The sequence below is a fragment of the Rattus norvegicus genome, chromosome 13 (assembly GCF_021556685.1).
Source record: "Rattus norvegicus strain SHRSP/BbbUtx chromosome 13, alternate assembly SHRSP_T2T, whole genome shotgun sequence".
Lineage (NCBI taxonomy): Eukaryota > Metazoa > Chordata > Mammalia > Rodentia > Muridae > Rattus > Rattus norvegicus.
In genome coordinates, this window is record NC_141546.1 from 41,823,990 (window position 1) to 41,837,777 (window position 13,788).

The following is a 13,788-nucleotide window of genomic DNA, read 5'->3' on the forward strand; positions in this document are numbered from 1 at the left end:
TATTGTGTGCATAATCACTTGAATGAGAAAACAATCAAGGTGCTGGACGGAGTCACTCATGCTCTCTGACCCTCTGCTGCCTGTACCTCCATATAGCTGGGGTTTTTGTTTGTTTGATTAATTGGTTTGTTGTTTTTGGGGGGAGCTGATTTATTTATTCACCTTACATCCTCATCAAAGATCATAGCCCCACTCCCTCCTCTCTTCCCAGTTCTCACAAAAACCTCCTCCATTATCCCTTCCCCTTCTCAGAGAAGGGGTAGGGTAGCCTCTCTTGGGTACTACCCTGCCGTGGGACATCGCATGTCTGCTACAAACGTGTAAGGCCTGGGTCCAGACCCTGCATGTGTGGGCAGCTTTCTAACACACTAGAGTATTGATTCAATATTGTTTCAGGTTTAGAAATCTTCCCTACAGTAACAAATGAGCATTTTGGTTTATCCCAGTACTTCTACATGTGGGTATTCCCTTGCCTTTCCTAGTATTGAAGTTCTGTTTCAACCCTATTCCAAGGCTTTCTTTGTGTGCCTTACCAACTTTTCCTAGAGTGTGGATATCTGCCCATAAGTACTTCCCAGTTTATACCTATGTGGGTGACTATTTATTAATGAAGTCTCCTTAAAAGACACTAAAGTCTCAGTTGAAGGTAGCCAAGATATATATATATAGGGCAGGTAGTAAATATCTCCCTACTCTGCGAGCACAGTTGGAGTTAGCCTGCTGCTAGTTTCTCAGACAACATATGAACCTAGGCTCTTTGGGAATTTTCTCAGTCAGCCTATTTATTTAGTTATGGCATTCATGCTCATCAAGACTATTTATTAAATCAATGAAAACCAAATAGAGTCATTTGAAACTCAACTGGTTACGTCCATCTTCAGCAACTTAGTAATTAATTACCCCACCCTTCGGTTAATTCAGTTGACTTTGCTTCCAACCATCAAGGTTGAAGCCAGCATAAGATTGAAGTTCAACCGTGAGAGGGTGTCATGTCACAGAGGGGAGATAGCCAGAAATGGGCAAGAGGAGAGCATGGGAAGAACAGAGTCACAGCAAGAGGTAGGAGTGAATCGGAAACGATGTCACATGTCATGATTTCAGTAGTTAAATATTCTTGGGCCTACATAAAACCTTTGAAGGAAGATGATGAACAAGAAGGGGCATTTTAAACAAGCTTTTTAAATTTCAGATCAGAACTAACAGTGTACAGTTGTTTGATTTCACATAGTAATATCTCAGTCATATTCCTTTGGCATCACCCAAAATGCCGTGCATATATTAGTTGGTTACATTTTTGCCACAGCTGTATAAACAGGTCACTGAGTAATTTGCTTGTGCCACTTAGATAACAGTACAGTGAAACAGTCTGGCTGTGGTTGGCCTCTTCATTACCTCTGCTCTCATCGCCAGCATTTGAGTGTTAGATTTCTGCAAAAATTGGTCTTAGTTTGAAAATGTAGCATTCAAAAACGGGGAGGGAATTGGGTGTGAAGGTGCAGTCTTTTAATCCCAGGCTTCGGGGCAGAAGCAGGTGTCTCTCGAGTTCAAGGTCAGCCTGATCTACATCATGAGTTCCAGGGCAACCAAAGCTACACATTCGAAACCCTGTCTCGAATGAATGAATGAATGAGTGAGTGAGTGAGTGAGTGAGTGAGTGAGTGAGTGAGTGGATTAATTTAGCTGGATTAATTTGAGGGGGTCTCTTGAACCAGATATTAGAACACTGAAGTACTGCATGTGCCTCTCCCCAGTGAACTGAATCTGTTTCTGTTTGGTCACAGAATCCAAACTGTCTGTACTTTTCTAATAATGGTGTTGGTTCTTTGGCTTTATACCATGTTTTCATGGGCCAGAGAATGCTAGCAGCTTTCAAACTCAGCTTTGAACATAACAGAGCTGCTAGTAATGCTTTGCCCAAACCCTCAGGAATTCTTCTCAGCTGGTCAGAAAAGACAGTCTTCCATACAGAGTACCTGGTATGATTAAAGTCAGCCTTGAACTTAAAGGTCAGACGGCTGTTACCAGGGGTCCATCTAAAAAGGTGTTTGGTTTTTTTGCAGCAATAATGGAGTAAGATGTTTGTAGGCTGTTAGAGGTGTGGGATGGAACTCACTAGGAAGAGTGTTGGATTTAGTATTATACTGCAGATGACAAGATTTAAGTGGTTTATGGGGACCAGAGAGACTTCCATGAGAAAGAGTGTCGGTAACCAAACCAGGAGTCTGTCCTAAAGATTCCTGCCTAATTCCTTGTATGCTTCTTGTTTTAAAAGTGATGTAACACTTGGGAACCTATTTGAAACTGTATTATCTTGTAAGGATTAAAGTTATGTAGCTTGAATGGTCTTTTATTTTTAACATTGAGACTTGCTTGCTATTTGCAAGAGAATGAGGAGGTATCGTTAGGAATTGTGTGAGTTAGCTGAGAAATGTTTGGTTAGCTTTAATAAATGCCTTTGGGGCCAATAGGAGAACTTCTGTAGTTAGGAAGTCTGCCTTGTTTTTTTTTTTTGTTTTTTTTTTGTTTGTTTGTTTGTTTGTTTGTTTGTTTGAGTCTGTTGCTTTCTTCTTGATAGTGCTAGCAGTTGAAGGCTAGATTGTGAGCAAGCTCATGACTGAGGGATTGTGGGGAAGCACTTACTTTTGTTTTATTGAGGACTTCTTGAATTTCTCCCATAGTTGATGGCTCTGATGTTTTTCAGGGTGGCATCTGGAGTGCTTGGAATTTGATATGGGTACCTTTGGGTATAGTTAACCACGTCACTAGCAAGCACTGAACCGTCAACTACTCACTGATAATAGGAATTCAAGTGAATGATCAGTCTGTTTTAGCTGATTGCATACTTGATATACTTGCATTCTCGATAATTTGAAATTCTTTAGCCTTACCATCATAACATTTTTTCCTGGCCGTTAATAAGTATTAATCAGCTTTCTGTTATTGTAAAAAGATTTAGGATTTGTTCTGTTGCCGTTGCTTTGGGATTCTGTCCAAAGCACAACAAACTACTCATCTTATTGATCAGGAGGAAAAGGCACAGTTCCTTTAGGGACTTCCCTCCAGTGACCTAAACGTCTGTTGTGCTACCCAAGGCCTTTGGTACATGAACATTGGAGAGAGATTGATCATACAAACTGTTCAGTGTGGTAGTACCTCCTGAATCCTTCACTTAGAAAGCAGGGACATCTCTTAAGTTAGAGGCTAGCTGAGATTACAGAGAGACTCTCTCAAAAGTTCTACTACAGAGAGTTTCTCAAAATCATTTCTATTCTACTTACTCTTGTGCAAATGTAGTTAAACTGGAAACATCTCCTTCAGATCCATAGTTGAACATGAATTTCATCATTAGGAGAGGATTTTCATTTCTTCTCTCAGATAGCCTTTTCTTCTCCTAAAGACATAAATCCATTGATGGTAAAGTGTGTGGCTCTTTCCTCACCGCCCCATGGCATCATCTCTGTGTCATGAGTGACCCTCCAATAACAGCAGCTGTTTGTTTGCCTTTTGAACAATAGGTACCTGTGTCTTAGCATTTAGAAATCACCATTCTCTCTCTCTCTCTCTCTCTCTCTCTCTCTCTCTCTCTCTCTCTCTCTGTGTGTGTGTGTGTGTGTGTGTGTGTGTGTGTGTGTGTGTGTGTGTACAACTGTGTAGCAGTATGCATGCCAGGTACCCTCAGGTATAATAACAGATGGTTGTGGGCCATCATGTGAATGTGGGAATTGAACCTGAGTATTCTACAAGAATAACAAGTGCTTTAAAAACTACTGAGACATCTCCATCTCCTTTGTGTAGATTCCTAAACCTTTAAGTTTATAGTTTGTTTCGTTTCTGAGTCAATAATTACTTGGTTTCTTATTGACTCCCAGAGTAGATAATTGTTGAAATCCAGTCTCTCTGTCATAGACAATGTATGTGTAATTAGTGCTGTTCGTACCTAATACCCCAAGAACTTACTATATTTGGATGGGGGGTGCTATTTTCCAGACATCCTCCTAGAAAAGGTTCTAATCTCCTAGTTTTTATATTTCTTCTGGTTGTTTGTTTACATGCTTTTATTATTGTAGTGAAGTTATCAAGATTTTAGGTAGCCAGTTCATTTTCAGAATTCTCTTTGTGCTGTGCAGTCTTTTACTTCCCCATAAATAACACAACTCCTAGACAAATAGAGAGTTGACGCTGGAGTAATAAGCACTCAGAAGAAATGGGTGAGCTGAAATCAGGCAGTGTGGGCTACTTGGCTGCTGTCTTAACACTTTTTAAAAGCTATGGTATCACTTCGTATTGTTTTTTTTTATCTCCACTATATACACACTAATACTAAAGTTATTTAAGCAAAATCAACTTTTTTTCTTTCCCCCTTACTGAGTTATGAGAACTTTTCAACATGAGTGTTGCTAAAGTTGATACACAGTGTGCCCCACTGCTAACCATGTTAGTTGGGGAGAGAAGAGTGAGAATGGATCAGATCAGTGCTGGGGATATACAGTTCAGTGACAAAGCATGTACTTACATATATTCCGTTTTTACCTTCCCCATCCAGGATGTAGACACTTTTCCCAAAATATATTTGTTTTTAAATGACCAATTTTTAAAACTCTCTCCTACAGATAATATCACCTACCGCATTGTTTTTGGCTGCAAAAGTGGAAGAACAGGCTCGAAAGCTTGAACATGTTATCAAAGTAGCACACGCTTGTCTTCATCCCCTAGAGCCACTGCTGGATACAAAATGTGATGTATGTAAAAATAGGGTGTTTTCATTGTCTTTATAAATTTTGAAACCAAAAGCTGTCTGACAGGGATGTGTCATGTATACTTTTGAGTTTATGTGTCATCCCAAATCGTCTAAGATTTTGATTCATTCTGCTTTGGTTCACGGTTATTTTGAAATATTTTTGATTTATCCTCAGAGTGCACCTGCAGTGGAAAGAGTAGTAGGGCTTATGACCTGACCTGTAGGTAGATGTGCTTACAACCGGACGTTGAGTTACTCTTTACTGAAACTCTTAGCAGAGGAAGGAGTAGAGAGATTGCAGTTTATTCTAAACCGGTAGTTATTCTTCTCAAGTTCTGTGACATTCTGAAATGAGAACTACAAGTGAGAGCTTTTGCAATTGTTTTTCTAGTAATATAGGTAAGTCATTTATTTGGGATTTTTACCCACTTAGTGACTACCCCGTTGTGTTAGTTCTAGTTAGTCTAGGTCAAGTTTAGGCTCTGATAGAAGATTGATACATTAGAACTGATGCTGTTTTTTTAATGAACAAAATATCATGTGCGCATTAAATAATAAACAATAATTCGCATAGTTCCTGTTAATAGAATAAACTCATTTATTCTAGTATGCACATGCTAGTCTTTTAAAAATCAGCTCAGTGACATGAAAGGTGATTTCACTCTCTAGGCTGTGTTCTTAACAAAAATGAGCATGTGTGTACATGCCTTTGGAGCAGGTAGACCTGAGTCTAGCTCTTTATGTAGTCTAGGCTAGCTTCAAGCTCAGTCTTTCTGCCTCAGCCTGCCAAGGGTATAGGTAGACATGGTGTACTGCTTCCTTCTCACTGGGTCCGAGACTGGAGTGCCAGGAGATTTTTCTATGTGCGTTCTTAAGAGAACCTTGTGAAAGATTCCTGAATTTTAGGGGAAACATACTGTGGTGTTTTGTGTCTCTATGGTGAAGGGATGGTATTGATCTAGGGGCTTAAGATTTGCCTTTTTAGGGAAGTTAATTCTAAAAGTAACTCACAGACATGAGTTGGTAAGTTTTTTCTTTAAAAGTGGCTTTGGTTTAAGTGCCCTTTCATTGCTTGGTGCTCCTGTATTTGGTATCTAGAAGCAGCAGTGCCTTTGAACTTGTTCTGTGTAGACTGAGGTCCTTGTTCAACTAATTCACCTTTTCCTATTACTGCTTTATTTGTTCCCTTGGCTTTGTTTACATCTGTATTTAAAAGTGGTTTCATTTAGGTGTGTCCCAGGAACAGCAGTTATCCATCTTTTGCCTTAGTTTCTTTGCTTCAGATTTGTTTAGAAGCAGCTACAGTTTCCTGTCTTTATAGTGTGTGTGTGTGTGTGTGTGTGTGTGTGTGTGTGTGTGTGTGTGTGTGTGTGTGTATGAGAGAGACAGGGTCTCTCTAAATAGTCCCAACTGTCCTGGAACTCGCTCTGTAGACCAGGCTGGCCTCTGCCTCCGGAGTGCTGGAATTTAAGGTGTGTGCCATCATGCCGACTCTCTTTGCCTCATATTTATAAGCAACTGTTGTTCTGTAGTCTATGAAGTCTTAACAGTCCAGAACTCTCTTAGTGTTGTATTTATTATAAACATCTAATATTATTTTTATCTGGCAGGCATATCTTCAGCAGACTCAAGAACTGGTTTTACTTGAAACCATAATGCTACAAACACTGGGTATGTGTGCTTATGTCATTTTGTGTTCACTAATCAGTATCCTAAACAAAATTTCTAGAGTAGCTTCTTGTTGAAGAAAGTTGTTTGAAACTACTTCGGGATAAAATAGTATTGCTTGTTCTTTCTAAGTAGCCATTTTTCCGAAATTTCTTTTGGCATAGCGTAGTCGAGTGGTGCCCATGACTTCAGTGTGACAGGTTTCACGGTGGCAGCTCTCTGCCTCACTGGGTTTCATTCACAGTGATGTGAAGTGGTCCTTAGTACAGAGGTGGTGGTGTGCACATAGCCTCTGCAGCCTGTGTTACTGAAACATGCTGTAGTAAATACGTGAGGACTTTGATAATAAGCTAATGGTTAAGAACATTAGACTTGGGGTTGGGGATTTGGCTCAGTGGTAGAGCACTTGCCTAGTAAGCGCAAGGCCCTGGGTTCGGTCCCCAGCTGGGGGGTGGGGGGGTAACGTTAGACTTATCTGAAGTTAAGTGACCTTAGAGAAGAACCTAGCGAGTCAAGGTCAGGACAATCCAAGCTCCGGAGAGATGGGGTTTCTGACTACCTTTGTAAACTTGGAACCGTCTCCTTACCAGTTACACTTCCATCCTGCACATGTGGGACAAGGACTGCTTTATATAGCAAGGTTTTCTTTTTATTTCACTCTTTTTTTTTTCCTTTTCTTTTTTTTCGGAGCTGGGGATCGAACCCAGGGCCTTGAGCTTGCTAGGCAAGTGCTCTACCGCTGAGCTAAAGTAATTTATTTTAAAACACATGGATTAAGTTTTATTACAGGCACAAAACGAAAGTGAGTATATTGCCTCCGAGCCCACCTTATTTTTATGGTATGAAGGCATTACCTAGGAGCTGTAGGTGGGCGTCAGGTAGAACACTCCACTTCCGTGCTCCTAAGACAGTGTTCGTCCTTAGACCACTAACAGTGATAGTCAGTGAATAATGTGTATGCCTTAGGACATTCCTACACAGGGAGAGCGAATGTCTAATATTTAAGTGGACATTAGGAGACGTCTCTTTGGTTGCTAGTTAATTACAGGAGTGATATAAATAAAACATACCTTTATAAACTCCAATTCATCTGTTAGACTTTTACTCAGCGTTCTAAAAATACCAGATAATAAATGTGAGAGCTAACTAGATGGTCACTGAAAGCTCACGTGTTTGAAGGTATTATTAGAGCCCATGTGCAGCATGACTCATTAGGAGATGGGGCTGTGCCCCTTGGTTCACAATACAGTTAAGGTGCTGTAGGAGTTGAACATCTTTGGTGCCGCTGTTGGTGGCAGAGATGTTTATGAAAAATGTTTTCCCACATCTTCTGAAACAAAGGGTTGGGTTTTTTTTAATGGTAAAGAAAGATAATAATAAACTTCAGCCATGATAATAATTATTTGATGATTTGAACGTGAGCCCAGGTGAATTAAAATCCTAAACTTTGGATCAAGTTATCCTTGTTTAAATAATTGTCTGTTTTCCTATTGAGAAATAAGAAACTAGTTACTGTTTATTCTGGAGGGTAGTACATGTATATGTCAGCAGTAAGAAGCTTTAATGTCGGCTTTGGAATGCTCTTAAGTCTGAAGAGTCCATTAGACACTTAAGATTGCATGGAGAGCCACGTTGACCAGGCGAGCACTGTAGTGGTAAGTAGTTGGGAAAAAAAGTGCTTTTCATTTCAGGTTTTGAGATCACCATTGAACACCCACATACAGATGTGGTGAAATGCACCCAGTTAGTAAGAGGTGAGTGGTCCCTCAGCCGTCTGGGTGGGATGAATGCTGATGCTTTCTTTCCTCTAGGATTGTGTATTCTAGCCTTTGTTGGATTTTATTAAAAAGTACAAATGTCATTTTGAAATAGTGTTCTGTATCTTAGTCATCTACCTCTGTCTGTTTTCCAAGTGCATTTGGTTGCTTTTGTGTGGTGATGGAGAACACTAACAATGCTCATACCCTGCTATGGTGCTGGTACACCTTATGTGAGCAAGACAGACCGCTTTGTGTCTGCTGTGGCTAGAGCCCTTCCCACAGGCTGCCGGCATTGCTTCTCTGGTTCCACTTGGATTGCCTAGAGTGTACCACAGCTTCTGGGGTCAGCTTCTGTGTGTTCTTTCCTTTAGAAAGTAAAACCCTGTGGTTTGTTTGGGTCTCTCACTTGTAGGGCACATTCATTCTAAATCGGATTCATTTTACATCTAGATAGCATTTTATTTTGCAAAGAGCCACGTTGGAAAGCAAGCCCAGAGGCTTCAAACCAGCATCTTTGCTAACAAAGTAGAGTTCTAAGACTAGGAACACATATTACCAGAGAATCACTTTGCAAAACACATGTTTAAATTACAATTCCTATTCTTCACAATCATAAATATACTTTATAGCACCCTAGTTACAGTATAGAACCAAATAGCAACTAGCTGCACATGCTAATAAAAACATGTGGGTTGGTCTCACTGAAAACTTGAAAGAATAAACCTATCTTTACAAGGTAGCAAACCATATAATTTGCTCTAAATCAAGGAAGAGCCTAGTGAAGAAAGGCATTAGTATGTGTTTAGCAAAGGTATATGTACTGCCTTAGTAGATAAGGCTGGATTTTAAATTGACACTTAAAAACTACAGATTCCCCAAAAGGCTTTGGGGTTTTTGTTTGTTTTGTTTTGATGTTGTTCTGTTCAAGTCTAGTACCCTGAACCTTGAGTGCAAAGTAATTGTGTGTGTGTGTCTGACTGTCTGACTCAGCTTTGAGGTGGCTGCACTTCTTCCCTTTAAAATTTTTCTTTTATCTTTACTGTCTTTGTTTCCTTTGCTCTGTTACAATTTTGAACTAACAAGAACACTTTCTGTTCCTTCCTATAGTTAATTTAGATAACAGCCCTTAAGAAACATGATACCACAATTGTGTGTTTTTATTACTGGATGGGGTTTTGGGTTGGGTGGTGGTGGTGGTGGGTAGATACGATTTGTGTGGAAGCCCTTACCTCCCACTCTAGATGAGACAGTTGCTACTTTGCTGCACAATTGGCTGTTGTCATTTTACCAGGGACCTTTCACTCTGATCTCTCCTTCCCTCCCCACCAGGAAAGAATACCATACTTAAGTCACACTGCCTCCAAGACCTCTGGTGCTCTGACAGTCTTCCTTAGCACAGCTCTGCCAGACCCAATCCCTTTTGTTAAACCTTCCCTTGATGATCACATGGGGCAGCAGGGATTACAGGTGCCAAGAGTGAAAACTAGGAGGGGAAGGAGTTTGGGGGCTTGGGGGTGGGGCTTGGGGCTGCTGAGCTAGTGATTTTTGATCAGAAGGGGTGGGGGTGGGGGCTGGTGAGGTCTCTGTTGGGAAGAGTATGGGGTAGGGGAAGGGAAACTGTTGTAAGTGTCTTATGAATCTAGTTAAAAATTGCTTTCCTGTTGGGGACCAGTGTTGGAAGCATTCCCCCTAGAATAGTCCTACTTCTAGGTTTTATCTCTAATTGGAGTCTATAAGTTAAAAATAAGTACAGTGGAGCTTCCTATATTCTGTTGATAATATATAATATATAATAATATATAATAACATGGTAAAGAACCAAGATTTATGTTCTTAGATGTTTGGGGTGGGGGTTGTTTTGCTCAATTTTGAAGGAAATATTTAAGCCAGCCTAAATATAATGACAGGATTAAGTTTGGCAGGCAACTCTTCGTATTTTGTATTAGACTTCAAAAATCGTTTTTCTTCTTCTTCTTTTTTTTTTTTGTTTTGTTTTTTGTTTTGTTTTTGTTTTGTTTTTTTAATCCAGGAGAATGCTTTATTTCAACTTTTAGCTGACTAGATGCTTAACTTAGTAACAAGTTTAGCCCTTGTAACTGGCTAGCTAAAAGCAAATCGGCTTGTTTCTCAGATCTATGGGGGATAGCAAGAAACATTTGAGTGAATGTTGTTGAAGATTTTCAGTAGTATAGAAAATGATGGCGCTCTTGTGATATTTGTAAGTAGTAAGTAAACTTTACTTTTTGTGTACAAATCTTTGATGTTTTGTTGTATTGAGAGTTTTTGTAATGTTGACTTGTTGAAGCTGATGATTTTGTCTTCGTTCTTCTTTCTTTTCTTACAGCAAGCAAGGATTTGGCACAGACATCCTATTTCATGGCTACCAACAGGTTGTTATCCTGACCCTCTTTGTTGCACTGTTGTAGCACACTATAGCTTCCTTTAATGCAGGGCCCCCTCAATGTGTCTCTTGCCCTTGTTGCAACAGGAGACTGGACCATCTACTGTGGTGGTACCTTCCTGGTTGCTCTGCGGTGTATTGTACAAGGGACTTTGGGCACAGAGGGGTTAAATGCACACTGTGAAGTGTAGTGGTGCTTTCTGGTGGCATATTCTCGATTTGTGAGTGCATAAGTCTAAACTTGGTAGCCTGAATAGCAGCTAAAGATTACACAGAGCTAAACTTAACCTAGAAACTTGGTAAGTATAAAGCTATTTTTAGTTTACAATTATAGTTAAATGACATTTTTTTATTTTCACATTGATCCAATTTTTTTTAAATAATTGCTAAAGTTTATTGAGTAAAATTTATATAACTTTGGACTTGTTCAGATAATATTCCAAATAGTAAATTAGAAGTAGTCAATTATATCAGTGCTTAGGTTTACAGAGATGCAATCTTTAAAGTCCTGCTCTTCCATTTATATACAGTAAACTGCAGTATGTGTTTGTGGCTCTTTAGTAAATGTTTCATCTAGTCCAAACTAGAATAGTTTGAAGGAGGCTATAAAGTGAATATATAATTTTGTTCTGGAATGGTATTAAAGATTAAGAGTTTTTAAGTGGGCACCATGGAAATGAAAACCAAACTAGCTTTTTGGGTTAGCAAAACTTTGGTTAGTCAGCTAGGCACCGTGGTGTGCATGTCATCCCAGACCGGATGGTGGAGACACAAAGATCAGAATTTCAGGGTTATTCGTAACTACATAGCAAGTTTGAAGCCAGTCTGGGCTACATGAGACCCTGTCTCAGAAAACTAACAAAAAACTTTATTAGAAAATCTAGCCTGTGAAATATCACATGCCCAATTTTTGGTCCATGATGAGAAGTAGAGATAGTATTTGTTAGTATTGACCTGCCTTGAGTCTTGAATGTATTGGCATAAGGTAAGTTCTCTTTGAGATTTTGCTATAAGGGACACAGAAATGTACATGAACAGGAACTATAAGCTCTGATTGCCAAAAAATATTTTTGTCTGTTAAACCGTATCAAATGGTCTAATCTTTGATTGTGATATTAAAATTACTTTGTTTTATAAAGTCTTTGTATTATATGTGTATGTTTTTTAAAAAAAAAGCAAGACTACAACAAAAATGGTTTAAAAGGTTATACTTTGTATATGGTGATTATTTTAAATATGCTTTTTGATTTATATAGTACTTTGTTAGGTTTTAAAACAAAAATTTATTACTATTAATCATGAAAGTAAAATATTAATATACTATTGAGGGGTGAAAATGAGGAAAATGTCTCATGATCTATAACGATTTTTTACTATATTTTTCAGTAATGTTAGCTATTAATTTATTAGAATATCATGTAAAGATTTTATGTTTGCTTTTGTCTTACTGGCAAATGTTTTTCTTTTTTTTTTTTTTTCTTTTTTACATATTTTGCATTTCTGTGGCCCTCCACTTTTAAATCTGCTCTACACCAGTTTGCATCTTACGACCTTCTGTCTTCAGTACAAACCCACAGTGATAGCATGTGTATGCATTCATTTGGCTTGCAAATGGTCCAATTGGGAGATTCCTGTGTCAACGGATGGAAAGCACTGGTGGGAGTATGTGGACCCTACAGTTACCCTAGAGCTGCTAGATGGTAAGCAAGCGTGAGTCCTTCCTTCCCCGTGAAAGAGCCTTCTGTGTGCAGTGCCCGCCTGAAGCGCTGCACAGTCCTGCTCCGTCCACATGCACACACCATGAGGCATTGTGGGATGTATGCAGTACTTGTTGCCCCAGTTGGAAATCATGCTTTTTGGTTTTTTTATTCTTCCCCTTTTGAGGGCTGTGTGTGTGTGTATGCGCATGTGTATGCCTAGGACACACATGCGCACAGATGAAGAGTTGTTCTTTCAGAGGAAGATACAGATGATAATCTGGCTCACTTGACATGTTTGCCACTGACTATTAATAACGGTTTTTAGGTAACAAAATTATATTTTAACATAATGATACAATTTTAATCCCAAGCTTAAGATAGTGGATAAAATTCTGACCGGAGTAATTTACTGGTATAGTGTTCATTGCTGGGCAGTGTTTCCCTTTTTTCTTTTAAACATTTAACTTTGAAACAATTTTAAACTTAAATAAAGCAAAAAATATTTACAGAATCCTTTGCTATCTATACTTAATTTTTGTTGTTGACATCTTATATAACATTTATTGAGATAAACGCTGCTGATCAAACCAGGTTGTATTCAGATTTCCCCATTTTCTCTGGTGTAGAATTGTAAGTTCTGTTTGTGTCCAGTTGAAATGTCCCAGGGCTCACCTCCAAGCTGTCAGGGCTCACTCTTTAGTCTCTCCTGATTGGAGAATAAGTGACTCTATAGAGTGACTCCAAGTTTGTCTGTCGGTTTCTCTGTTCGGTCAAGTGTTCTTGGCAAGGATGCTGTGGAAGCAGGTTGTGCCCTGCCTGCCTCTCAGAGGCACATGATAGTGATATTACTGAGTTTTACATTGTGAAGCTATTCTTTCTCTTTGTAATCAAGCATGTTGGGGAAAAATACGTTCAGTGCTATATAAATGAACACTTTTTTCTCAGACTTCTGCCTCCTGATTTTAAAGACCCAGTGGTGGCTCTTTTCTACATTTAAAAGTATTGCTATATAGTTAGTTTGTCTGGTAGAAACTCCCACTGCCATCCTTTTCAGAAGTTTTATTTTCTAAGTAAGCAGATGAAATTTGGGGAGAGATCATTTTTAAATGAATTCAGCTTTGAAATAACAGTCCAGAGTTGTGTCTGCTTCTGTGTATGTTGAAGACTGACTAGAAAGATAACAGGAAAGGGCTGAGCTCTTAGGACCCTTTAAATATTGTCAGCTTGAGAGAGATTCACATCCTAAAGGCATCATCTAAGCTTTAAACTCAAATTTTATTTTTAGAGCTAACACATGAGTTTCTACAAATATTGGAGAAAACGCCTAGTAGGTTGAAGAGGATTCGAAACTGGAGGGTAAGAATTGGCAGGATTTAATTAACAAAATATCAATTTGTCACTCCTCTAGCAATTGCCTAGCAAATGGTCTGAGATTGAATGGTTAGATGCTGTACTCTGCACCGTTTCTCAGTACATTGTAGCACACACAGACTACAGATGCTTGCAGTTGCTCAGCTCCTG

The 13,788-nt window shown here is 39.1% G+C and overlaps 1 protein-coding gene across 27 annotated transcripts in view; it reads left to right on the top strand.

The window, feature by feature from the left end:
• Ccnt2 (cyclin T2) overlaps positions 1–13,788 on the top strand; it is a 41,582-nt gene that overhangs the window by 21,489 nt on the left and 6,305 nt on the right. For 3 of the 27 annotated variants that reach the window (XR_015635197.1, XM_087580666.1, XM_087580672.1), the window contains exons 3-8: positions 4,611–4,739; positions 6,349–6,409; positions 8,098–8,160; positions 10,511–10,866; positions 12,104–12,267; positions 13,553–13,623. Coding sequence is in view for 13 of the 27 variants with exons in the window: in NM_001107171.1 (NP_001100641.1) it covers positions 4,611–4,739; positions 6,349–6,409; positions 8,098–8,160; positions 10,511–10,556; positions 12,104–12,267; positions 13,553–13,623 (534 nt within the window). In the remaining 14 variants the exon portion in view is untranslated. 27 annotated transcript variants of the gene reach the window in all.